Genomic DNA, 24,673 nt, shown 5'->3' with positions numbered 1-24,673 from the left:
GAAAATAGATGGTAATTAATATTTTGAAATTTCAACTTCTGTGTGAGACTAAAGCAAAAAATGTTTCTTTGGTACAAAATTTATATTTTGTCTAGTGCCTTTCCTAAGATAACTTATGTAGACAGCTTAATTGAACACCATGATACATGGAACCTTGGGTAGGACATGAGATTTTGTTGATTTGTCCAGAGTGATGCCCCGATGAATCCCAGAAGGATATGATCAGTGAATAAAAAAGTATTTGCAAAGTTCCCTTCAGGGAATGGTGAGAACGGGGGAAAATTCAACTTCCACAAGTTGAATTCTTGATATTCTCACAAGCACTGTGGACAACGAAAGCTATAGGCTGATTCCCCAGTCTTGGAGTTTGTTCATATGAAACTTAACCCCACAAAGGATAGGTCAAAGCCTAGTTAAAATTAGGCCTAAGAGTCACCCCCAAGAGAACCTCTTTTACTGCTCAGATGTGGCCTCTCTTTCCAGCCAATACAACAAGCAAAGTCACCACCCTCCCCCTCTGTACGTGGGACATGACTTCCAGGGGTGTGGACCTTCCTGGCAACGTGGGGCAGAGATCCTGGAATGAGCTGAGACTCAGCATCAAGGGATTGAGAAAACCTTCTCGACCAAAAGGGGAAGAGTGAAACGAGACAAAGTGTCAATGGCTGAGAGACTCCAAACAGAGTCGAGAGGTTATCCTGGAGGTTAGTCTTATACATTAAGTAGATATCACCTTGTTAGTCAAGATGTAATGGAGAGGCTGGAGGGAACTGCCTGAAAATGTAAAGCTGTGTTCCAGTAGCCATGTTTCTTGATGATGATTGTATAATGATATAGCTTTCACAATGTGACTGTGTGATTGTAAAAACCTTGTGTCTGATGCTCCTTTTATCTACCTTGTCAATAGATGAGTAAAACATATGGAATAAAAATAAATAATAGGGAGAACAAATGTTAAAATAAATTTAGTTTGAAATGTTAGTGATCAATGAAAGGGAGGGGTAAGGGCTATGGTATGTATAATTTTTTTTTTTCTGTTTTCATTTTATTTCTTTTTCTGAATAAATGCAAATGTTCCAAGAAATGATCATGATGATGAATATGCAACTATGTGATGATATTATGAATTACTGATTATATATGTAGAATGGAATGATCAAAATAGGAATGTTTGCGTTTGTTTGGTGTTTTTTGGTATTTAAAAAGTAAAATAAAAAATTATTTTAAAAATGTACAAATTAAATAAGGACTATTTATTGATACTGTTTTGCTACTCTTGTCAGACAAGGGCTATAAACGGAATTAGGTAGTCTTAAAATACAGAAAAAGAAAAAAAAAGAACGTTGCAAATTTTTTAAAATGCCAGAAAGAACGGATTCATTTTATACAGATTATACTTGCCTCAGGTTTCTTTAGTGTGCCTGAATGCCCTTCTTTCCGTATAAGAGTTACCCTATTAATTGGGCAATGAGTATCTTTTCTTTAAGTTTAAAAAACTGGAATAATTATATCAATCTCTTTTTTTTTTTGCTGCTATATTGAGGGTTTTTGTTGATAAATCAAGTCTTGGTTGTGGCTCGCTGAGTCAATATTTATGAGTGGTGAATTTTTAAGTACTGTGAACAAGATAAAAAGTTTCCATCCTACAATATTGAATCCGGATTAAAAGAAATGGCTGTCCCCACAAGACTGGGTCAGGATTAAAACAGGTTTTCAAGAGTACATGATAGCTTCAAACTAGCACAGCTAGTGATGTTGAGCATCTTTTCATGTGCTTTTTGGTCATTTTTATATCTTCTTTGTAGAAACGCCATTCAATTTTTTTAGTTTTTTTTAGTTGGGTTGTTGGTATTTTTGTTGTTGAGCTGCAAGAATTCTTTATAAAGTCTGGATAATAGATCCTTACCAGGTACACGACCCTCAGCTCTTAACCTCTGGGATATAGTGTTTTCCTACTGTGCTGGTCTGAATCTGTCTATGTTCCTCAGAAAAGCCATATCCTTATTCCTGATTTAATTTTGTGGGGGTAGGCATGTTTCTTTTAATCGTGATTCAATATTGTGGGGTGGAAACTTTGATTGGATTGTTTCCACAGAAATATGTTTTATTTTGCTAACGCTGCCAGAATGCAATCCATCAGAGATGGATCAGCTTTTAATAAAGGGATTTATTTAGTTAAAAATTTATATTTCTTCAGAGGAAAGGCAGCTAGCTTTCATTTGAGGTTCTCTGTTCCATGGGAAGGCACATGGCGCTGTCTGCTGGCCTCTTCTCCAGGCTTTTAGGTTCCTACGGCTTTTCCCAGGGTAATTCCTTTCTGCATCTCCAAATGTCTAGGCTGACCTGCGAGAGCTGAGATGAGGAATGCTGAATGGCTTGGGCTGTGCTGTGCTGAGCTGTCTTCTGACCACTCTCTTTTAAGTCTCCAGCTAATTAGATTAAACATCACTCACTGCGGAAGGCACTCCCCTTAGCCAACTGCAGGTGTAATCAGCCATAGACGAAATTCACATGCTGATGATCCAAGTCCAATACAGAACACCATCACCTGGCCAAGTTGACACCTGAACCTAACTACCTCAAGGGGGTAGCCATGTTTCTTTTAATCCTGATTCAAAATTGTGAGGTGGAAACTTTGATTGGGTTGTTTCCATAGAGATATGACACACCCAATTTGGGGGGTGGCCTTTTGATTAGATGGCGACGTGACTCCACCCATTCAAGGTGAGTCTTGATTAGCTTACTAGACTCCTTTAAAAGAGGAAACATTTTGGAGAAAGTTCAGAGCTGACAGAGACACAGACATTTGGAGATGTTTAGGGTGCCTACAGAGAGAGCAGACGCTTAGACACAGACGTTTGGAGATACAGAGCCCAGCAGACATTGCCATGTGCCTTCCCATGAGATGCTAAACAAGCCAGAACCCAGAGTTGTGTTGCGGAGGAGCTAAGTGAAGGCCCACAGGTGCTTAGAGAGGAAACCACTGGCATCAGAAGCTGGAAGCAATGGAATCTGGAAGAAGGACCAGTAGATGGCAGCCACATCCCTGCCCATGTGACAGACATTGGCCTTTTTTGAGTCAAGGTACCTTTCTCTCGATGCCTTTGTTTGGACATTTTTATGACCTTAGAACTGTAAACTTGTAACTTAACAAATTCCCTTTTTAAAAGCTGTTCCATTTATGGTATATTGCATTCCAGCAACAATGACTAAACTAATACATCCCCCAAATTAAAATATCCAGAGAGCAAAGGAGAAATTATGCTTACTAAATGCTACTTCATAGCAACAAAATCCTAACCTTGATCTGGACCTGTATGCGTGTGCAGTATCCTTTCCCACCCTGAACTTCCTGTGGCCAGTACTCACACTATTCTTTAATGGGATTTAATTTTCAGTTCCTCTGTTTACCAAGCTGTGGGTAATCTTATACAATTATGTGACCCATGTCTGAGCCTAAATTTCCTTACCAGAAAAAAGCAAATAAATATCAATCTTGCATGTTTCCACAGAGTGGTGTTTAATAAATGATATCTATGATTTTTCTAATCAACGGTTCATTGTTGTGAATCTCAAGAACAGATCTAAAATATCCTGATTGAGTTGATAAAGATTTCTCTGGAATCCTAGCAATACCTCTTGACTTTTATTGGACCTCACAAAAAAATCCCATGTGAGATTCAAAGTGGAAATCATTTGATTGCTTTCCCTTCCCCCAGCTCAACTCCGGGCAGTTCTCTCCACAGAATGCTAATGGGAAATGCAGACCATAAATACAAACCTTTGGCATTAGCTAAACCTTGAAGACTGAGAAAAACCACAAAAATCAATAGGAATGCTTTTGCAGCCTTACAAAACCTGGGCACAAATTAAAATGGCAATGGATAATACATGTTCTTGCTGAGTAATCTTGCCTTCCTCTTTTGGTTGCTGCAGGCCCTGTTTTCTTCAAACACATTTTCAGAGGCCCCTGTTTTCTTTTTAGAATCTAGACATGAGATTTTGCTTTTACTTTTTATTGTTTTATTTTTTGCACGGGTAGGCACCAGGAATCGAACCCAGGTCTCCGGCATGGCAGGTGGGAATTATGCCACTGAGCCACTGTTGCACTGTCCTTGCTTTTACTTTTGAACCCTCAGTGGACATGGGGTCAGGGGAATCTGAGAGGTGGTCAGTGTGATGCCTCCAGGAGCTACTTATGGAGGGCACAGTGGCTTAATAACCATTCTTTAAAATAAAATGATGTGGGTCACATACTGTATGATTTCATTTATATGAAATAAAATAGACAAATACATAGAGACAGAAGGTAGATCGGTGGTTGCTAGGGCCTGGGGCCTGAGGAGAGGGGACAATGGGGAAGGATTACTTAATAGGTGGGGGGTTTACGATTGGGGTAATGAAAAATACCACAACCAGTTATTGGTGATGGTTGCACAACTGTGAACGTACTTAATGCCACTGAATTACACACTTTAAGATAGTTACAGTGGTAAATTAGATGTGATATGTATTTTACGAGAATTTAAAAATCCTTAATTTATAATTAATGCATAAAATTGCATATCTTTTTTTTTTTTTTTTTTTTTTTTTTTGCATATCTTTTTAATACATAAAAAATGATGTGGCAATGAGACAGTCCAGGCATAATCACAAAAGCATTTAAAACTGTCACCAGTGAGATCCCAGCTGACAAAACTGCTTTCTGATGGCAGGATTGGATGCACCCAAATGGGCCAAAAGACTAGTGTTAAACATGGAAAATAGTGATTCACTTTGGGTAACCAGATTAGAACTTTTTAAGTATCAATCAAATTGTCTTTTTCTACGTAAATCATCTTTATATATATATATATATATATATATATATATATATACACACATTATACATATATACATAAGATGTATTATATATACATCTTACCCGAGATGTAGTTTGTTTCTTTAAATTTCAGAAGACAACTTCAGAATATACATATGCTGTTTTATCATCATTACAAGCTTCTGAAATGTAAGAGGGAGGATAATTCAGTCAGTTTAGGATGTGTGCCCAGAGCAGCTCTACAAAAACCAGCAAACAAACAAAACCATTTCTATGGGCTGGATGGCCTGACAGACTAAATATTAACTGGTTCTTCCTGGACTACGTTTTAGTAGCGACCCTGCATCCTCCTCTCTGAATGTCTTACGGGACGCCTGCACCCCGCCCTCCCCTGATGACGGCTGTTAGGAGCTGAGGTGTCAGCTGCTGTTGGTTTTCTGGAATGGACACGTTGCTCTCATCCTCCCCATCCTTGGGAGCCTGAAGCATGGGGTTACCGTGACCTCCCAAGGATCCTCGTCTCATTTCATCAGCATGTCCTGTCCCACCCCCGTGTCTCACCGTGCGCTCTAGGTGCCGCCTTTCCAACCATGGGGGAAGAGTAATGTAGCTCCCAGGAGTGGTCAGTCCCTGTTCAAAAGACAAGGAGTAGGAGTTATTGGGCCAATAATCAGAATCTCTGGCCTGATAACAGAGGTGGCTCAGCCAACTGCCCTCACAATGGCGTGTGGCCTCTGGACTTAGCGGAGAGCTCTTACCATCTTGCACAGACTGCCTTGACTCCAAGCCTAGCACAGTCCCCTCACCCGAAAGATGGGAATGACAGGGCTGGGGAGTTAGTGTGTTTGCATCAGGCAGGGCAGGTGAGTTGCTTAGCACTGCTCCTGGAATGTGGTCAATGCCCAGCCAAGGTTGGTGGGGATGTTTTCATTAGCCAAGGCCCTGGGTCTCCCTTCCTATAAGGCCGTGCACCATGTCTGCTTTAAGAAGGGACCGTCAAGGACTCTGGAATCTCTCCAAACTGATAGGCTGGAGGTTGAATCATGTTCTTCACAAGACAAGTCCTAACCCCTGGTCTCGTAGATGTGAACCTATTTATAAACAGGATCTTTGATGATGAAAATTAGTTAAGGTGAGGCCAAGCTGAATGAGAGTGGGCCTTAGTCCTGTGTGAATGGAGTCTTTAGAAGCAAAGGAAATTGGCTATGGACGTAGAAGCCACAGGAAGAAATCGAGAGAGACACATGGCCATGTAACAGAGGCAGACATCCTGCCACTAGTAGAATGCTATAGACTCTGGAGCAAGTATGACCACAGCTTTAGTCTCCAAAACTGTCAGCCAATAATTCCTGTACTTGCAGCAGCACAGGCCCACTAATAAAAAATCTCCAAGGTATACTGTTGGGTGAAATAATCAAGTGTGCTACTTGTTTAGACATGAGCATACTCACAGAATATCAGTGGAATGATATAAAAAACAGGTTGTTGCCCTGGAAGTCAGGGATAGGAGGAAGACATTGCGTGCTCTTCCTTTTGTTCAACTTTTTACCCATGTCTATATTATCTTAAAAACAACAACAACTCTGAAACCAACCACCCAACAAAACCAACCAAAAGCCCCACAAACTTATCTTACCTTTTTGATTTGTACAGATATTTGCATATTCTACAGTTTCCATGGGTGTATCTCCACAGTTCTTGGGCTCATGGGCTCTCATAGCTTTTCCTGTGTAAATTGGCACACAATCATTAAGCACATTAAATCAATTCAGCCAAGCGTTGAATTTCCCAAAGTTCTGGGAAGGAAAAAAGATCAACCTGCTCCAATGGCTAGACTGTTGTCGAATGAAGGCTAACCATGGACGTGGCAAGGGATCTAAAGCATTCACTCCTCCAAGCCATAAGCCCTTACATTTTATTCTCCTGGCTCTGTGAGTAGCATCCTTTGGCTTTCAGATTACTCTTGAGAGAGTCAGACACATTGTCTGTCCTTTGAGGAAGAGAAGAGTCGATAAAAAGCTTTGTGACATTTGCAAGGGATAACAGCTAAGAATTACGTCCATCCCAGGCCAGGGATCAAGAACATTAATTTCACTTTGGCAGGATTCTGGGCTTTTTGTAGGCAGGAGAGAGAAGTTTCAGAAATGCATGAGATGCATACATTTGTTCATCTATTTTCAAGTTTTATGTCAACTTAGCTGAACTATGACTCTCTAGTTAGAGATAGCGGCACAGCAGCCTGACATTTATCCCTTAGTTCCCTTGCTGTTTCTGACAGTACCTCTCATGGCCCCATGGGACAGGTCAGGGTGCTGAGGCTCAGAGAGGCACAGGAGGCTGCCCAGCACCTCTTGGCTTGCTCGCTAGTGGCAGTGGCTAGACGCAAATTATCTTTTGTGCAAATCTTGATTTTCCTCCTACTTGTGTGCTAGTTGAAAGGGCAATTTGAGATCTTAACCAGAGGTGGTCATAAGACAAGAGTAGTGAAAAGCAGAACCCAGGCTTCTGCTCAGGACATTGAGGACAGATGTTTCCTGCCGGATACCCACTTGAGGTGGGCAAGCAAGGGATGCTGCTGCTTCTGTCTTCAGATGCTGAGCTCCCTCTAAGTGTTAGGCCGAGCAAGGATGCTGACAAACAGGGGCAAGGCTCTTGCCTCGGAGGTGCTTGCAATCAGGACTGGTGTGGTAGTTTGAAGCTGAATGAGCCACCGAAGATCATGTTCTTAAAGCTAATCTGTTCCTGTGGGTGTAGACTTACTGTGGGTGTGAGCTTTTGATTGAGTTATTTCAGTGGAAACATGCCACAAGAGGGTTTAATCCTTTTAATGGAGTTCTTTACAAGAGGATAAAAAAACAGAGAAAGACACAGAAGACGGAAAGACAGAAGCTCAGAGAGAGAGCCACAGACGAGCAGCCAGAAGCTGAAAGCAACGAAGCCTGGAGCAGAAGGGAGAGACGAGCAGATGCCGCCATGTGCCTTGCCATCTGACAGAGGAGTCCACGTGTCGTCTTAGTGATGCCGTTATGGGACATTTTCAATGGTCCCAGAACTGTACACTTGCAAATTAGTAAATCCCCATTGTGAAAGCCAACCCAGTTTTGGTATATTGCATTTCAGCAACTTTAGCAGACTAAAACAACTGGCTACGTAATTTCTGGGGCCCTGTGAAAAATGAAAATGCAGGGCCCGCTCTTAAAAAATAATTAAGAGTTTCAAGATCATGACGGCGAAGCATTAAATAAGAGTGGCACGGGTCCAGTGCAATACACAGGCTGCATGCCCACAAAGCCAGCGCAGCTTGTGATCTAAACAGGAAAAGACTTTCTCTGGAGAAATGAGCACTACACTATGCCTGAACTGTTGAGAAATTCTATTTCATCTGCCCTCCCCTTTCTGGTCTTTTCTTCCTCTTTTCATTTTCTTCCCATCCGATTTCTGATTCCCCTTTCCCTTCTGTGCTGGTTTGAAAGTACTATGTACCACAGAAAAGCCATGTTTTAATCCTGACCCAATCTTGTGGGGACAGCCATTTCTTTTAATCCTGATTCAATATCACAGGATGGAAACTTCCGATTAGATTATCTCCATGATGAGGTGATGCACCCAATTGTGGGTGTGACCTTTTAATTAGATGAAGACGTGACTCCACCCATTCAAGGTGGGTCTTGATTCATTCACTAGAGTCCTTTAAAAGGGGACACATTTTGAAGAAGCCTCAGATGCAGATGCTTGGAGTACAGTAGCTTCAGATGTGACAGAGATACAGATATCTGGAGATGCTTGGAGAGCTGACAGAGAGAGCAGGTGCCTAAACACAGGGAGAGCCCGACAGATGTCACCATGTGCCTTCCCATGAGACGCTAAGCCAGCCAGAACCCAGAGTTGTATTCCAGAGGAACTAAGTGAAGTCCCACAGATGCTTAGAAAGGAAACCACAGGAAACAGAGGCTGAAAACAGTGGACCCAGGAACAAGGGACCAGCCACGTGCCTTCCCAGCTAACAGAGGTGTTCCAGATGGTATTGGCCTTTCTTGAATGAAGGTAACCTCTTGTTGCTGCCTCAATTTGGACATTCTCACAACCTTAGAACTATAAACTTGTAGCATAATAAATTCCCTTTTTAAAAGCTGTACTATTTCTAGTATATTGCATTCTGGCAGCTTGAGCAAACCAATACATCACTCCTGCCCCTGCTGTCCGTACCCACCACCCATGTGGGGGACAATACTCAAGCTCCTAAAGAACTTACTTGCTTTGTATTTTGGTAGTATCCAAAATATCAGAACTAGGGTTATTATGACTATCACAAAGAATAACCCTGGAAGCAGCAGCTGCAGGCAGAGGGGACAGCTGTCTTCACCTGAAAGAGAGAGCATCACTGTTCACTACTTAGCTTCCTTTTCGAATGACTTTGAACTGCTGAGTGTTAATGAAAGGGCAGGCACGGCTGCTTCCCAAGGTAACCACGAGGCTGTGTTCTCTCTCATCCCCAAGCTGTAATAGACACACACCACTCTTAAGAGTGAACATGTTAGTCAATGAGATTCCCAATATATATGACCAAGTATGTCTCCCATAAAGGGGCCCTACATGAGAGACAAATCAGCACAGTATTTAATAGCCCAGTTACTGGGTCGTAACCATCAAAAAGGCTTGGCTACACTGGCACGATTTGTGTCACCCAAACAGTGGCCATTTATGAGTATTAATTACACACAGGCATTATGCTAAGCACTTGGCCTGTGTTGCTTTATTTAATCTCATTGGGATCATTCCCCTTTCACAGATGAGGAAAGTGAGGCTAAGAAAGGTTAAGTGACTTTCCTAAGGTCACAAAGCAAGTCAACAGAAGGGCTGGAATGCGTAGTCAAAAACCTGACTCCAGGGCCTGACTCCGACAGGCTACCTCACTTGTTAGAACTTACCGCATGCCACTGGGTGCTGGTTTTGTAATTCTGAATACGAGGCTGGGTGAAGTGCTCAATGCCCAAGGGTGTCCTCCATTTTCATTCTACCTTTCTCCTGCCTCGACAACTACACCTTCATAAGCATCTGGAAGGCCAGATTTGAATCCAGAATTCTCAGACTCTGCAGAGTTCTACACCAGAGCAGGGCAGCTTGGGGAGAGCCAACCCCAGCCTGCAGGTCCCACCCAGGCTCTCACCAGCACATGCGTGCACCCCCAGCTACCCTGGGGAGGGAAGAGAATAGTGCAGGCCCAAGAAGTCAGTTTGGGTCTGATTGTGTAGGGAGTTCGAGCCCAGGTCATGGTGTGTGGTGTAGAGAAGCAGGGCTCTAGAGTCCAGGTGGGCACACCCCTGAGGGCCCCGACTCCTTATCCCAGAGGAAGATGCATGGCCCAGAAGTGCCAGAGCAGTGCACCCCAAAATCCAGGGCTCTGGCAGAGGGAACCCCTTGTAGGCTAAGGGCAGTGCTGGGAGTTCAGGCTCACCAGACCTTAGCAGTGGGGCAATAACAGCCCAGCAGGCTGGCACAGGTAACCAGAAGTCAAAAAAAAAAAAAAGGTAAGAAAGCAAAAAAACAAGTGACCTGGCAGCTCCAAGACCAATGCAAATTCCACTGTGGCTGCTTAAAACCTGGGGGTTGGAAGGGCAGAGCAGGCAATAGGGATGGTTCAGGAAATCTCACTGCAAGTCCCCTTCCTGCTCTGGCTTCCAGGCTTTTCTACGGTGACTTTGTGGCAGAAAGCAAGCCCACCCGGTATCCGTGTGGACCTCCCAGAGGGCAGGTGTTTGCAAACAGGTGGCCAAAGTGAGGAATGGTGGACTGAGAAGGATTTGCAGCTTCTGGAAGTTTCCCTGTTTAGAGGAAAACGTAACTCAGGTAGTTCTTACCTGTTAGGGGCATGGGGACAGGTGGGCTGTATTTTGTATTGTTGGGCAACCTGTTTTTAGCTTCACACCTGTACTCTTGCACATTTCCAGTGGTCTTCTTGGTGAAGTTAAATTCAGCATGCACCCTTCTATCCTTGGAAATAGCTGGTGATATGGTGACGTTTTTTTCAAAGAAAGTATAATTGATGGGCAGCGAGCCCCTGTGCGAGATGCAGCGTAGTGTGATATGTCGGTCTGTTCCTGCTTGAATGACACTAATTTCCAGCACAGGGGTGTCCACTGGGTCTAGGAAGGTGAAAGAGTATGTTAAAGGCTGTTACGGATTGAATTGGGTCCCCCCCAAAAGATACACTGAAGTCTACACCCCCAGTATCTCAGAATGTGAACTTATTTGGGGATAGAGTTTTTACAGAGGGAATTACGCCAGTTACTTCACCCAGAGTAGGGTGGGTCCTTAATCTAGTATGACTGCTATCCTTATAAGGAGAGGAAACGTGAATAGGGACAGAGAGACCTGGGCAGAGCGCTGTGTGACGATCAGGCTGAGAGCTCTGTGGATGGCCAGCCACCCACCGCCACAAGCCAGGAGAGGGTGGGACAGACTTTCCCCTGGTCTTCCAAGGCAGCACGACCCTGCCGACACCTAGATTTCAGACCGTGCCTCCAGAACTGTGACAGAACAGATGTCTGTTGTCTTAAGCCAACTGGTTTGTGGTTCTTTGTTCCAACAGCCCTAGGAAACTAAGACAAAGGGATAAGCAGAGCGGGTTCGCTCAGCCCACAAATGTTGATCCAAAGATGAATGGCACCCTTTCTGCAAAGTGAAGATGCTGGTGGCCCGGTGGGAAAATCAGACACATGTGTCACTAACACCAGCTAGTGGCCTGAGCCGGGTGCTGAGGGATCCCAGCAGGGGAAGAGGGTCTCTCTGTGCTGAGGAATCAGGCACATGCTTCCTCTCGTTGGAATTCACCATCTCGTTAGCGCGGATAGTGAGTGCCATTTTGTCAGGGATCCAGTTCCAAGTAGGAAGTTGCGACATACTTTTATTATCAATCCTTACAAGGCTACAGTTTTTTTTTTTAATTTAAACAAAGAAATCTAAGAATATCATTTTTTCCTGACCATATCTTCATTTAGTAGATACTTGCAGTTACCTTTCACTTCCTCCAAAAAATCAGGAAGTGACCCTGATGATTCAAGGGTATATCACAAGAGGAAACTTGTGGGTTTGGTATACTCTGACAGATCACACCCTATTTCATGGGAAAATCCAGCTATGTGATTCATTATATGATTTAATAATTAAACAGTTTCATAGGGAAGGATAGTTGTTGACCATAATGTACCAGGAATGCGACTCACATTATCTCATTTCAACTTCGCAACAGTGCGACAAGGTGATGGTATCATGCCCTTCCCTCAGATGAGCTAACCATACTTCAGAGAGGTTAAGTAACTTGTCCAAGGTCACACAGCCAGCAAATGGCAGTGCCAAGACCAACCTAAGAGCCCACACTTTTTTTTTTACAGTATCAATTTGGCATAAAATAATGAGAAAAAGGGCCTAAAGTATATCACCAAATCTTAGTAAAGAATTTAGAATTTCCTCACTCCATCCCTCTCCTGAGCAGGAATCCCTGTGACAATGGCACCCAGTGATGCCATTATCCTCCAGTGATGGAGGGCTCAGAAAACAATTTCACTTGGGGGTAGCACCACTAGAACAGTCTTCTACGGAATTGAAATCTACCTTCTGTAATTTTCAGGAATCATGAAAAAGAAATCAAATTTATTTCCCCAGATTCTTCTGCTTGTCAGTGGTGCAGAAACTGGCCTCAGACCTCTGAAATGTGAACACATTATATACAGGCTACCGTAAACTAAAAAAACCATCAGCATGCTTGTTTTTTTTCTTTTTTCACACAAACTGCTTTTGTGTTTGTGCAGCTTAAAATATAATAGACAATAGACTAAAGATCTAAATATACAAACTGAAACTATAAAATTCCTGGGAGAAAACAGAAAGTAATACCATTAGCACCTGTGTTAGACAATGGGTTCTTAGACTTTGTAACACAAGTATGAGCCACAAAAGAAAAAATAAATAAGTTGTACCTCATCAAAATTAAAAACTTTTACGCATCAAAGGATATTATCAAGAAAGTGAAAAGACAACCTAAAGAATGGGAGAAATTTTTCAATATGTATCTGCTAAGGGTTAATATCCAAAATATATAAAGAAATCATTCAACTCAACAACAAAAAAACAAACTACCTGATTTAAAAATGGGCCAAGGCCAACTCTGCAAGTAAAATCATTACCCTCCCCTCTACATGGGACATGACATTCACGGGTGAAAGTCCCCCCCCTCCTGGCAACGTGGGACATGACTCCCAGGGATGAGCCTGGCCCTGTCTCCATGGGATTGACAATACTTTCCTGACCAAAAAGGGAAAAGAAATGTAACAAAATAAGGTATCAATGGCTAAGAGAGTTCAAATAAAGTCAAGAGGCTACTCTTATGCAACCTTGAGCTGGATATTGCTAATTGCCATGGTTTGCCAAACCCCAACCAACATCACTCCTGTGAACCCTTAAGAATATGTAGGGCTTAAACTGAGATTCTACAAAGGTTCCATGCACTATGATTACTTTCCCGAAACCTACAACCTCCAGATGGGTTCCTAGGTCAGATAAGTCCTGAAACCCAGAGGAGACAGCCTCTCCAGAAACTTCAACTAGTTCCATCCCCTATCCCATATTATTGACACCCCTTTCCAACATGAAAAATAGCCCTAAAGATTGGGAGGATGATCAAAGGAGAAGGAGAATTTATAACAGAGAAGATAGGATTTAACAAATGAGCGTGAATGCTGAATCACTATATTGATATTTCTTTTAGTCTCCAGTCTCTTGGGGCAGCTAGAAGGAAAAACCTATAATTGTGCAACCCATACCAAACTCTGAAATCTGTTCTATATCTACTTGTTACAATGTATTTTGAAAATTATTGCTTTTTTGTATATATGTTATATTGCACAGTAAAACATGTTTTTAAAAAATGGGCCAAGGGCTTGAATAGATATTTCTACAAAGAAGATATACAAACAGCCAAAAATTACGTGAAAAGATGTACCACATTATTAGTTATTAGGGAAATGTGACTCTAAACCACAATGAGATGCCACCTCACATCCACTAGAACAGCTATTATTTATAAAAAGGAAAATAACAAGTGTTGGAGAGGATGTGGAGAAATAGGAATCCTCAGGCACTATTGGTGGGAATGTAAAATGGTGTAGCCACGGTGGGAAACAGTTTGGTAGTTCCTCAGAAAGTTAAGAAAAGAATTACCATTTGACCCGGAAACCCCACATCTAGGTATATACCCAAAAGAATTGAAAGCAGGGACTTAGAAAGATATCCTATACCAATGTTCATAGCAGCATTATTCACAATTGCCAAAAAGTGGAAGAAACCCATGTGTAGATACATGGCATACACATACAGTGGAATATTATTCAGCCATAAAAATGAAGCTCTGATACATGCTACAACATGGATGGATTTTGAAGAATCTATGAGAGGGATTGTCAGACAGTAAATGTATCTGTAATTTTGTCTTTGCGGATTTTTTAACCTAAGAGTGGGACTGCGCACGTCCCTATTAAGTCTCATTTTGTTAGCATGGGTCCATCCATCTGGCAAGTTGAAATCTTCACTGAGCTAGCTTCCTTCATTTATGCATCCTTCTAGGCCCCTGCAGATACCTGAGTTTGTGAACATTGATCCAGGCAGTTCATTTTATTTTTTATTGCACCCCAAAACATTAACTCCCATATTATTCAATAATTCAACATTTATTAATTCAATAAATATTCAATAAACTCCCATGTATTCAAATCTTTTATATTCCAAAACTAACTATTTATGGAAAATGAGCATTTTCTACCTACCCTCCTCCATCAGCAAGTTCTGTTGGCTTTTCTCCAAAATATATCTTGACTCCATCCACATCAGTCCATCCCCACTGCCACCACTCTTGCCCAAGCACCTTTGTTTTTCTATAGGATAACTTTGAGAGCTTCCCAGCCAACCCTTACCACCACCAACTTCTACCCTCATGCCTTTCCCACCTTTCACTCCCCATAGAATGAATTAACTTCAAGGATGGTGAATTAGGTCTTGATACTCCCCCCACATCCCCACTTGCACACGGAATAGAGCCTAAACTCCCATGGTCAAAGCCTCTCCTGAATGTGCCCCTGACCCCTTCTCCAACCTCATTTTGGGTCACTCTCTCTTCACCTGACCTCCAGTCATACTGGCCACTTTCTAGATCCTTGAACCAGCCAAGATATTTCCCAAGTTGGAGACCTTGTACATGCTATTGTGCCTCTGACCAGAGCCCTTTATCCTCTGTGGTAGTTAGATTCAGTTGTCAACTTGGCCAGCTGAAGGCACCTAGTTCTGCTGCTGTGGACATGAGCCAATGGTAGGTGAACCTCATCTGTTGGTGATTACATCTGCAGTCAGCTAGGAGGCGTGCCTGCTGCAATGAATGACGTTTGACTTAATTGGCTGGTGCTTAAATGAGAGAATGCAACGTAGCACAGCCTAAGCAGCTCGGCATTCCTCATCTCACCACTCGCAGCTCAGCCCAGGCCTTTGGAGATGCAGAAAGAAATCACCCCGGGGAAAGTTGTTGGAGCCCAAAGGCCTGGAGAGAAGGCCAGCAAAAACCATCCTGTGCCTTCCCATGTAAGAAAGAACCTCAGTGGAAAGTTAGCTGCCTTTTCTCTGAAGAACTAACAAAATAAATCACCTTTTATTAAAAGCCAATCTGTCTCTGGCATGTTGCATTCTGGCAGCTAGCAAACCAGAACATCCACTCTTCTCATAGCTAACTCCTTCTCATCCTTCAGGGCTTAAGTGTCCTCCCTTTGAAAGGCCATCACTAACTATCCTATCCAAGTAGTGGCCTTTCCCCCTCCCCTACTTTTACACATCATTGTGCCCATTTCTTTCCTTTATAACAATCAACACAATTTGAGATTATGAACGTATTTGTTTGGCACTTGCGTTCTGTGCCAGTTTAAAGCTGCTATGTACCCCAGAAAAGTCATGTCCTTTTTCCTGATCCAATCTTGTGGGACAGCCATGTTTCTTTTAATCTGAATTCAATATTGTGGGGTGGAAACTTTGATTGGATTGTTTCCATGGAGGTGTGACACACCCAGTTGTGGTGGGACTGTTTGATGAGATGGAGATTGACTCTGCCCATTCCAGGTGGTCTTGATTAGTTTACTGGAGTCCTTTAAAGGGGAGACATTTTGGAGAAAACATAGTTGCTTCAGAGCCGACAAAGGCACAGACATTTGGAGATGCCTGGAGTGTCAACAGGGGAGCAGATGCCTAGACGTGGATGTTTGGAGATGCAGAGCCCAGCAGACATCGCCATGTGCCTTTCCACGAGATGCTAAGCAAGCCAGAAGCCAGAGCTGTGTCCCAGAGGAGCTAACTGAAGGCCCACACATGTGTAGAGAAGAAACCACTGGCTTCAGAAGCTGGAAGCAACAAAACTCGGAACAAGAACCCTGTATTAGTTTGCTAAGATGCCACAATGCAATATACCAGAAATGGAATGGCTTTTAAAATGGGAATTTAATAAGTTATAAGTTTATAGTTCTAAAACTGAAGAAGATGTCCAAATTAAGGCACCAATACGAGGTTACCTTCACTCAAGAAAGGCTGATGCTGTCCAGAATACCTGTGTCATCTGGGAAGGCACATGGCTAGTATCTGCTGGTCCCTTGCTCCAGAGCTCCATTGCTTTCAGCCTCTGCTTCTGTGGGGGTCCTAACTTTGCTTCTTCAGGGCTGGCTTTCATCTCTTGTGTTTCTTTGGCTCTCTCTAGGTTCTGGATTGCTTAGCATCTCATGGAAAGGCACATGTCAATGTCTGTTGGGCTCTCTGCCCTTGCCTAGGCATTTGCTTTCTCTGTCAGCACTCCAAGCATCTCCAAACATCCATATCTCTGTCAGTTCTGAAGCAATTGTTCTCCAAACATCTGCATCTATGTTAGCTCTGAGCTTTCTCCAAAATATTTCCTCTTTAAAAGGACTCTAGTACACTAACCAAGATGCACCTGAAATGGGTGTCACATCTCCATCTAATTAAAAGGTCACACCCACAATTTGAAGTACCGTATCTTCATGGAGATAATCTAATCAAAAGGCTTTCCATCCTACAACATTAAATCAGGATTAAAAGGAATGGCTGCCCCCACGAGATTTGATCAGGATTAAAACATGCCTTCTCTGGAGTACATAATAGTTTCAAATTGGCACAGACCAGCAGATACCAGCTACATGCCTCCCCATGTGGTAGACATTGGCCTTTCTTAAGTCAAAGTATTTTTCTTTAGATGCCTTAGTTTGCACATCTTTATGGCCTTAGAACTGTAAACTTGTAACTTAATATATTTCCTTCTTACAAGCTGTTCCATTTCTGGTATATTGCATTCTGGAAGCATTTAGCAAACCAAAACAGGTTCCATTTCTCCCTACCAGACTGTATGTTCCATGAGGGCAGGAACAAATGTATGTCCAGGGCGTGGCAAATCTGGGTACTCATTAAATATTTGGTGAGTGAATCAGTGATTAATGAATTTGAGTGCATGACTCATTTCCCATATTAGGCTGGAGAGAAGACCATGTCTTAGGCATTCATTGATGAATACTTGGCAACACCCAACATAATTATTTGTAAAGTTAAGTCAGATCAGTAGACAACTATTGAGTTGTCTACTGTTAACTGAAGATGATACAAGTTTTATAATCTATTAAAACAGTTCTACAGGACAGTGTATTTGCTGCAACAAATTGCAGGACACTTATGTACAGAAAACTTGTGCATTGATACATTTACTAAGACAGGATGTAGAAGGATTTTATATTTCTGTGAAACAGATGCTCAGGAAATGAAGGCTTGAGGTTATGTAATCAGAAGAGTTAAAGCCTCAGCCCTTAAGTTCATAAACTCTCCAAGACTGGACTTATTCCTTTCAGGGATGTGGACCCATGTTATTCAAATGGAGGAGACCCACGTGAATAGTGGGTCTTGCCTTCCGCCATCTTGTCTAATGCCAAATCTCAATGATTTGAAAGGTAATCAGATGTTCTCCCTGCCAAGCAAGTGCCTAACCTCTCCACCACTTTCCATCCCCCATGGCCTCAAATTCTCACCCAGAGATAAACCAGAAAATGTTAGGTTCATACTGTCTTACCCTCTCAATTCATAGTACTTGATGACTGAGGTATCTACTACTTATTCAAATGGAATAGTCAAGGTTGCACAGTAAGTGAGTGGTAGAATGATGTCCACTCCTTCACTCTTTCCACAATAGCAGGCTTCCCAGTTCAGCAGGAGACTGACTATTAGAAAATATTCTCAGCTGGGCTACTGTCCTCACAGTATCTACCATGTTCCAGCACCATGTTTGTGGGGTTTTCCCCCTTCTTCATACTATTTTTATAATTATGGCTGCTGTTCTGTTTGTGTCCAAAATTGTCTGAAGATTATAGGTTCTAAACTGGAGCCCAAAACTCATGGGCTTATGTTAAGTTTATATCTGTGGTCTTATGAACATTTCTCTGGGAAATTATCCATCAATGCCATTACATTATGGAGAAAGTTGTAATCTAAAAAGCCAAGTGCCATTAACCTAGAATAGCAGCATCTAGTAGAACTTTCTGTGATGATGGAACGTTCTACATCTGCCTTGCCTAAGATGGCAGCCACCAGCTACCTATGAATCACTTGAAATGTGATTCATGAGACTGAGGAATTGAATTTTTATTTCTTATAATTTTAATTGAGGTGGCTAGTGACTTCCGAATGGACAGTACAGACCTAGAGAGCAGCTCAAAGAGTTGATCAGGGAAGTGAGAGCCCCTACGTTTAGAATAATTCACATAAAATGCACACATATCACCTAAAAGCCCTCCCCGCACCCCCAGGAGCCCATTATCAAGGTGACTTTTACAACTGAGGCCGTTAATGCTAGGTTATGAGAGGCGCAGTGTGGAAAGATGGGAGGAAAACATGCAGAAGTAATAAAATGTGTTTGGGCAGGAGGAGGGCTGGTGGGTGGGACATCTCATGGGTCATCACTGCAAGGTGACATGGGAGGGAAAAATCTGGACTTTAAACACTCTCCACAGGGCCAAACACTAATTCCAAGATTTCTTACTTGAGTCTTCAGAAAAAAGTAATTTTTACCTACTGTATGGGAATCGTGGCGTAAAGTACCTAGAAATGAGATATAGGACTTTTGTTAAGTCTTTGAAACAGAAAGCAAAGATTGAATTATTAAGAATATCATCTTGGTGACACTCCTTCTAGGCTCTCGAGTGAGTCCTCAGAAAGGTCATGGAGTGACCTTAATGGAACAGAGAAGAATCCCACAAATTACAGGGCTCCAGATAACAAGTCTTCTACTCACCTACAGGTGTGAAGTTAAACTCTTGACTATATTTTGAACACTCGGAAACTTGGGTTTTGCATTTGTAGGGTCCCAAATCGTGGGCTTCTGAGATCCTTAGGCTAAAATTCTTGGATTCACCTTTCCCATCCTGGGTCCTCAGGTGTTTCCCACCCAGAAACAAGGAGTAGGTGATATTCAGTGATTTGTTCTCAAAGAAGCAAACGAGAGATACATTTTGACCCTTTATGACCTCGCTGGTTTTTGAGTACAAACGCGGTGAAGGGAAATCTGAAAAACAAAGCAACGAAACAAAAAGTCTTTGTTAGTGTTCTTTGATAATAACTCACTAGTTTTCTGGCCACGTTTTCGTAGGTCAAGATGGTGAGGACACTGCTCTTGGCACTCGTTGTTACGTGAGGCACTTATTGCCGACATCGCGGGACCAGCTGTTGGTGTGTATGAAGAAGCCTCAGCGCATGCAGAGACTCATTACTGAGAGCAATGGATGGTGCTTGACCAGCCAAATCTTTTGTGCTCACTATCTCTGTTGCCAGTGGGAACCTGAAGTGGACTCTCTTAAGACCCACCATGTTGACTTAGAAATATCAAAGCAGTTCCAGGTTCTATGACCAAACATTATGTCCAGTAGCTTATTTTGTCCACTAGAATGCTAAGAACCCTTAACTTATCATGGTTATAGGTTTGTCCATTATTTACCTTGCATTTTAAATTTCAAGCAAAATAGTAGAGAGTACAGTATATGAACCCCCATGTAACTGTCACTCAGCTTCAACAATTATCAATTCGGGGTCAGTTCTGTTTCATCTGCCCCACCTCTCCACTATTTTATGCAAATTACAGATTATATATTATATCATTCGTAACTTTCAGTATTGAGAAAGAAAATAAGCCCCTGACAGCTGGTAACTGACCAAGCTGGGAACTGAGCTGACATACATAGCCAGGCCTTGGTATTCCGCAATGGAACACAAACAATTTCACAAAACACCAGCACTAGTCAAGGCCACTGTATGACTATGACAGATCAAGAGAAAACCAAGTCTGCTTCATAATTATGTCTGGACACAGATTAAAACGTGAACATTGTCCAAACAACAAGATGGCCAAACATCCTCTACACTGGTTAGTATGAGCAACCACTGCTTTTTTTTTTTTTTACCAGCCACAAGCTTTAGCCTTGCTATGTCCTTGCCTTTTAGATAAGAATTATTAAGATACCCAATCAGAGAATTACTCCCACTTCTTACAAGTATCCAATCTAGAGCAAAGCCTACTGCTTTGAATCTTCCTCCAAATCACCTAAAACAAATCCAAATCCTACACTAACACTCTCTTCCTTAGCTGTCTCATGGTTTTCCATGGTATGTGTTCTCCTTCATTGCAACAAGCCAATAAACCCAACTTTAATCAGCTACATATGTGTTCCTGGTGACCTCTGGCTAGAGAATATTGATAGTTTGTACTGCTAAAGGACTCTTTTTGTAGACATAAAATACCATTATCACAGCTAAAATAAATGTATTTTAAAATATTATCAAATATCTACTAGTGTTCAAATTTTCCCATATTGTCTGATTTTTAAGAAAAAATAAACTTTTGTTTGAATTTAGATCCAAATGTGGTCCTTTGCAATTGGTTGATATGTTTCATAAGTTTTTTCTAAATCTGTAAACCCTCCCACGTCTCTTTTCCTCCCTTGTTTATTTGTTGAAGAGAGCAATTTGTTCTGTAGTGCTTTCTATGATCTGGATTTTGCTGATCATATCCCCAGGCTTTCATATATCATGATTGCTGTCCTTATATTTCTAAAAAATCAGTAAATACATCTAGATGGTTGATGGGATTCAAATTAGCATACACTTGATAAGAATACATCCTAGGAGGTAGTACGTACTTCCATAGGGAAGCACCTAATGTCCTATTATCTCTCTTTTGGTTTGTTAGTACCTTTGATGATCATCGATAATTGCTTGAAAGCATTGTTTCATTAGAGGCTGCAAAACACTGACACATTACTTCCATAATTCCTCCTTCATTTATCATCTGGAATAGGTGTACAAAGAGAAACTTGCCCTTGTTTACTATATGGTTACATTAAGGTCGAGTTTGCACAGAAAAGGCAGGATAATTGCTTGATTTTTTTCCTTTATTACCTAGTTTTGAAAATAATGAGTTGATTCACTAGAATCTTACAAAGGTGAGCAATGAGATGTTTTTCTTTTAAGAATCATTATATGTGCATAGATTTAAACATCTTTGATGTATTTCAATCCATTGCAGCTATTATTCCTGTTGCCTTTTTTTTGCCACTGGAATCCTCTTCAAATGGACTCCTGAGCCCTTTTTGACATAATCCCAGTAGCCTGTGATGGCTGGTTTGTTTTCTAATATTTAAAAATGTCAAGATGTAAAAACTGCCCTCATCAGAAAATCTAATGTGAAAGATTAAGAGATTTTGTGCCAGGGCGGGCCACGGTGGCTCAGCAGGCAAGGATGCTTGCCTGCCATGCCAGAGGACCCAGGTTTGATTCCTGGTGCCTGTCCATGTTAAAAAAAAAAAAGAGATTTTGTGCCAGTTTGAAGCTATTATGTACCCTAAGAAAGCCATGTTCTTTAATTCTCATTCAGTATTGCTAGGTGGGACCTTTTTATTGTTCCCATGGAGATGTGACCTACCTAATTGTGGGTGATAACTTTTGATTAGATGGTTTCCATGGAGATGTGTCTCCAACCGTTCAAGGTGGAGTTGCTTACTGGAGTCCTTTAAGAGGGAACCATTTTGGAAAAAGCTTGAGAGCCACACAGCCAGAGACCACTGGAGATGGAGAAGGAAAACGCCCAGGGAAGCCTTATGAAATGAGGAGAGAAAGCTAGCAGACATCATCACCCTGTGTCCTCCCTGCTGAGAGAGTAATCCAGAACGTCATTGGTCCTTTCTTTGGAGTTAAGATATCTTTCCCTTGATGCCTTTATTTAGACATTTTCATGGCCTTAGAGCTGTACACTTGCAACTTAATAAATTACCTTTTTAAAAGCCGTTTCGTTTCTGGCATATTGCATTCCAGCAGCTTACAAACTAGACCAGAAATATAGGGAAATATTTTTATATCATTAGGTAGGAAAAGGTCTTCCAAGTAAGACACAAAAATTAAGAGCCATAATGTAAAGACTGAGAAAATGGATGCCTGCTCCCTCCCCCCCTCAAATTAAAACCTCTCTATGGCAAAATTAAAAGACAAGAAAACAGTTAAAACATAAATAAAAGCAAAGGTTTTTATTTTTGTCTTGCACTTGAAAACCCAACTTCAAGGCGAAGCCTAGTTTCCCTTTACCATGAGACGGCCATCCCTAAATATCCGTTTTGTAGAAATGTCGGAGCTTGCAGGCAACTAAACAAGAAAAGACGCTCAACTTCACTAGTAATGAGTCACTGCAAGTTAAAATAACACTGAAATATTTTTCGCTTGTCAGATTGGCACAATTTTAAAAGAAAATTGTACCCACTGTTGGGGAGGGTGTGGGAAGCTCAAACTGCCCCACACTCTGGGTGACCATGAGCTGGGAGGGCAACTTAGAAGCATCTGTAACAATCTGAATGTACGTGCCCTTTGAGTTAGTGCTTAAATTGTACAGAGTTCCTATTTGGGGTGATGGAAAAGTTTGTTGATGCTGATGATAGCAACGCATTGTGAATGTAACAGCACTTAATTATGTATTTGAACGTGGCAAAAGGGAAAATTTATATATATATATATGTATAGTAATACATATATTACTAGAATAAAATTTAAAAGAACTGTAGGAATGTACAACACAAACAATACCCTACTGTGAACTATGGGCTATACTTAATAGTAAATCATAATAACCTTCTTTCATCAATTGTAACAAATGCGTCACGCTAATATAAGGTGTTAATAAATAACAGAAGGAGCATAAAAGAACTCTGTATTTTTCTATATACCTACCACTTCTCTAATAAAAAAAAATTTTAATAGGTACATGCCCTTTGATCTGGGACTTTCACTTCTAGGATTTTATTTTACAGAGACACCCTCACACATGACATACAACGAAGTTTATTGCAGCCTTAGCTGTGTTAACAAGAACAGAAAAAAGTAGAACAACATAAGGGGATGACTAAATGAATTATGGCACAGTCATATCCGGAAATATCATGCAGCTGTTGAAAAGAATGAGCTATATTTATGTGTACCACCTAGAAAGATGTATAAGATCTATTGCTATGTATAAAAGGAAAAGTCACAGCCGAGTTTGTTCGCTATGATATTGCATAGAAAATGACTGTTAGTAGTTGCCTCTGGAGGTGGGTGAAGGGAGAGAGAGTGGAGACAGGTGTAATTTCACATTTGATATGATAATAGCAGCGACAAATTTGACTAAGGTCTACAGCTGGCTCACTCCACCCCAGGCACTCGGCTGGGGACCATGCATTGTCTCATTCGACCGTCGCAACCACTCTTCCAGGTAGGAGTGTTTCCTATCCCCATTTCACAGATGAAATAAATGAAGCTTAAAGTCGTTGCATCAGGTGCCCAGGCTGACACTGCTCAACCGTACACCCATGAAGCCCTTTAAAGTTGAACTGTCTACCAATGTCTATTCTTAGTGTTGTTTGAGTTATTTTACAGAGATTATCTGATGAGTTTTTTCTTTTTAAAAAAAATATTCTTATTGACAAATCACACACATGCAGTCCATACATGGTGTACAATCAGTGGCTCACAATATCATCACATGGTTGTGTATTCATCACCACGATGGTTTTTAGAACATTTGCATCACTCCAGAAAAAGAAACAAAAAACCAAAAAAACTCACGCATCCCATGTCCCTTACCCCACCCTTTCATTGGCCGCTAGTATTTCAATTTACTCATTTTTTTCTTTTAAGAAAAATATATTTCTATGGTTTTCTAATTAAGCAATAACAATCACAACAAATACAACATTCATTTTAAAAGCACTCAATATTTTGTCTCTGAACCTCAGGAAAAATACTCCAACTCACCTTCCTAAAATCATTTCATTTTAAACAAAAGCTGAAGGACAAGACTTTACTCTTTGGTTCTTCATCTAAAAGCAAAGAAAAACTTATTCATGAATGACCGCGTTTAAAGCTAACAATCTCCCCATCTCCATAGAAATGTTTTTCGTAAGAGAGAAGTAAATGAAACTTACCATTTACTCTTGTCTTACAATCCAATGCAGCTTTTTGAACTGAAAGACAGAAAGGTAGGTTGAGAAAACTCATTTTCTGCAATACATTTCGGTCTGGAGATTCAAACCTCAAAATAAGTGGTTCTTACATGTGACGGGGGAAAAAATGGCCAAAAAGAATAGCTTGTTCAAGTGGCTGCACATTCTTCCTAACACAGTCAGAGAAGAGGGTAAAGGAGACGTAGTGGCACAACTGTGGTGAGGCATTTCAAGAACTTCTTCTTTTGAGTGAGTTACGGAA

The 24,673-nt window shown here is 41.4% G+C and overlaps 1 protein-coding gene across 1 annotated transcript in view; it reads right to left on the bottom strand.

The window, feature by feature from the left end:
* The window catches only part of MILR1 (mast cell immunoglobulin like receptor 1), a 27,266-nt gene extending 2,593 nt beyond the window's left edge, over positions 1 to 24,673 (bottom strand). Inside the window, exons 1-8 of the mRNA XM_077163586.1 lie at positions 24,522 to 24,673; positions 24,394 to 24,432; positions 19,191 to 19,460; positions 10,681 to 10,965; positions 9,075 to 9,185; positions 6,459 to 6,548; positions 5,384 to 5,452; positions 4,925 to 5,004 (exon numbers count right to left, since the gene is read on the bottom strand). Of these exons, the coding sequence (XP_077019701.1) occupies positions 4,952 to 5,004; positions 5,384 to 5,452; positions 6,459 to 6,548; positions 9,075 to 9,185; positions 10,681 to 10,965; positions 19,191 to 19,460; positions 24,394 to 24,432; positions 24,522 to 24,639 (1,035 nt within the window). The 5' untranslated portion in view covers positions 24,640 to 24,673 and the 3' untranslated portion in view covers positions 4,925 to 4,951. The remainder of the gene's footprint in view (positions 1 to 4,924; positions 5,005 to 5,383; positions 5,453 to 6,458; positions 6,549 to 9,074; positions 9,186 to 10,680; positions 10,966 to 19,190; positions 19,461 to 24,393; positions 24,433 to 24,521) is intronic.

The sequence above is a fragment of the Tamandua tetradactyla genome, chromosome 6 (assembly GCF_023851605.1).
Source record: "Tamandua tetradactyla isolate mTamTet1 chromosome 6, mTamTet1.pri, whole genome shotgun sequence".
Classification (NCBI taxonomy): Eukaryota; Metazoa; Chordata; class Mammalia; order Pilosa; family Myrmecophagidae; genus Tamandua; species Tamandua tetradactyla.
The sequence above is the reverse complement of the archived record's forward strand: the minus strand, read 5'-3'. Positions and strand labels throughout refer to the sequence as shown.